The 2,616-nt window shown below is 34.9% G+C and overlaps 1 protein-coding gene and 1 pseudogene across 1 annotated transcript in view; one reads left to right on the top strand and one right to left on the bottom strand.

Moving 5' to 3' along the window:
* Positions 1 to 107: 107 nt before the first annotated feature.
* Positions 108 to 2,616, bottom strand: part of LOC101659072 (olfactory receptor 4K2) — a 6,759-nt gene continuing 4,250 nt past the window's right edge. The window contains exon 3 of the mRNA XM_004698852.2: positions 108 to 173. Coding sequence (XP_004698909.1) covers positions 108 to 173 — 66 coding nt within the window. The remainder of the gene's footprint in view (positions 174 to 2,616) is intronic.
* Positions 431 to 529, top strand: LOC115868830 (annotated as a pseudogene).

Here is a 2,616-nt window from a genome sequence, read left to right as displayed (position 1 = left end):
TTATCTCCTTTTACAAATGAAGAAACTGAGACTAGTGGACATAAGTGTCTTGCCCAAGTTCACACTTTTGATAAACAATAGGTAAGCACCTGTTTAAAAACAACAGATTATCTGATTTTTCCTCCTGTTTCAGGGATGGATCTACATTCTGAAGCGCCTAAAGCTTCTATGATCTGAAGGAGCCATGATAAGAAAAAAAAATCAAAGTTATGAATAGCAGGTTTTTAGGCCTAATTGAGGGCCTTGGAACATACATGGAAAGGAGGTGATCTGAGACTTCCGTTTTACGAGCTTCATGGGAAACTCACCACCATTTCACTACATCACATTCTGAAATTTCCCTCAAACATTTTTGGAAGCATATATCATTTAAAATTTTGGATTTTTTACAACTGCAATGACATATATTCAATCTTTTCACACATTAGAAGTCACTTCGGCGGCACATACACAAAATTGGGAGGATACCGAGATTAGCATGGCCCCTGCAAAGGATGACACGCAAATTCGTGAAACGTTCCATATTTTTGGTTTCTAGAGACAAAATAAACTAATAAATGATAAAAAGATGGCATCTTTCTAATTTTCACCTAAGCCTGATTATACTTTTGTTTTTAACCTAAACTCAATTACTCCTATAAACTGAATTTTAAAAATTTAAAAGATCTGTGTCACAGATCTATGTGTTTCATGGCTCCACAAACACCTAAGAGCTGATAAAGGTGCGTGTCAATGTCGTCTTCCCGTAAATCCTTCAAATCTCAACATTCCTGCCATTTTGTTATTGGAAATAGTGCAGACCATTGAAAACTATCCTCAAGCTCATATGGTTATCTATATTACTTGACTCAGTTTGTCTAACCCATAGGGTACCAAATTTATTTGGCCTACTGCCCTCTTTTCAAAACAAAAATTAGTCAGTGACCCCCATAGCTATTAAAAACTTAACTTTGGTACTATAGTCCAGAATCCAAGATAAAATGTAGGGATCTGCTTGTGCAGGTCCCCTGGATCATTCCCGCGAAGCCCACCAGTGGGCAGTATCACCCACTTTTGTAAGCGCTGGTTGAACATGTTTTGCAAATCATTATTTCCGCCTTTAGAGGCTCTGTTAGTAGATGGCCCTGTCTTTACTGTTTATGCAGCCGTGACAACTCCACTGCATCGTCCAGGGAACCAAGGTTTCAACAACATTTTAAATAAATATAGCAATAAGATCATAAACCCCAAATGAAGATTGCAGTATCTATTTAAGATGTAGAAATATTTTGGACAAGGACTCCGCATGTTCTATCACCAGAGAAGGTGACTGTTCAGATGTTCTCCAGAGCTTGTCCAGGGGCTTTGTTGATGCTCAACCGCAGAGCCGAGCTAGCAGTCGAGCTCCATATTTGTTTTATAGGAGTACAGTTATCTACTACCAAATTGTACAGGGTTTCTGTTTGTTTATTTGTTTAATGTTTAGGGCTTTATAATTCCCCACAAAATCACTGAAGGCTGATGGTGCTCGTTTTAAAAGAGTCCACATTTCATATTGCAAACAAACAATAATATAGTTTACTGTTAATATATTCTCAGGCCAAAAATGTTTTTGAAAGAATTGTTTTTGGCATTTCTAAAACAGCAATAAAAAGTATTGTAAAAGAATGAGGTCTTTGATCTGGAATGTATTTGCAATGTTACTGAAACAGAGAAAAAAGGTTAACACATACAACCTAAATGGTGGATTTTATCCTTATTTCAAATAGAATAATGCTATTTGATTGTTTTGGTAGTAGAAAAATGTCTTTCTTATGAGAATACTGCCAAAAATTTATCCAACAACTTTACACTTGCAAAGTTTCCAATACAATATCATATACTTATAACCTGAGAAATTGTTCCCTTATTTATTGAGTGCATTAACAAAAGAGAGAAAAAAAACATAAACAGACACTGATAAATAAAAAACACATTCTTGTCACTTGGCTTTAAATGGAAAATTTTAAATTTCCTCTTCTTAATGTGTCCCTCATAGATCATAATGAGTACATAAACAATCTTGGCTGCCATTTACTCAGTAGTGACAAAAAATAACTACTGGACATTTATCAAATACTGTTTTAATACAGTGCAAAGGATGTGATATGAAACATAAGTTTCAAGATGGATTATATAACAGGCATGATATTTTATAAATATTGTTTGTAAATTCCAAGTAATAATCATTTATGTATGTCATCCTTCAAAAACACAATTTACCAAATATGGCACCCAAAAATATTGTGCATGACCTTTCAGACTTGCAATCCTAATTCCATCCGTTGGTAGTGATAGCTTGTGTGCCTTAAAGCTAATATTGTCCCTAACTTTCTTTTCAAAACTGTTTAATCTTATAAAGGCTATTTATACAGAGAAGTCTGATTATGATATTGACAATGTGTCACTAAGCAGAACTTTTTAAAAATTTTGCCACCAAAGGCTAAAAGAAAAAAAATTATCTAACCAAAATGTAAACCAATATGACACTTGAAAGTGTAGGTTCTCCATCGGTTCAGCTACACCTCTTCATTTAGTTCTGGGTTTAACTTCCCAGAGATCAAGCTTCCATAGTATTAACCAACGTGAACCGCTCTG

Source organism: Echinops telfairi, unplaced genomic scaffold (assembly GCF_000313985.2).
Source record: "Echinops telfairi isolate 266 unplaced genomic scaffold, ASM31398v2 ScPeMD7_18;HRSCAF=68, whole genome shotgun sequence".
Classification (NCBI taxonomy): domain Eukaryota; kingdom Metazoa; phylum Chordata; class Mammalia; order Afrosoricida; family Tenrecidae; genus Echinops; species Echinops telfairi.
The sequence above is the reverse complement of the archived record's forward strand: the minus strand, read 5'-3'. Positions and strand labels throughout refer to the sequence as shown.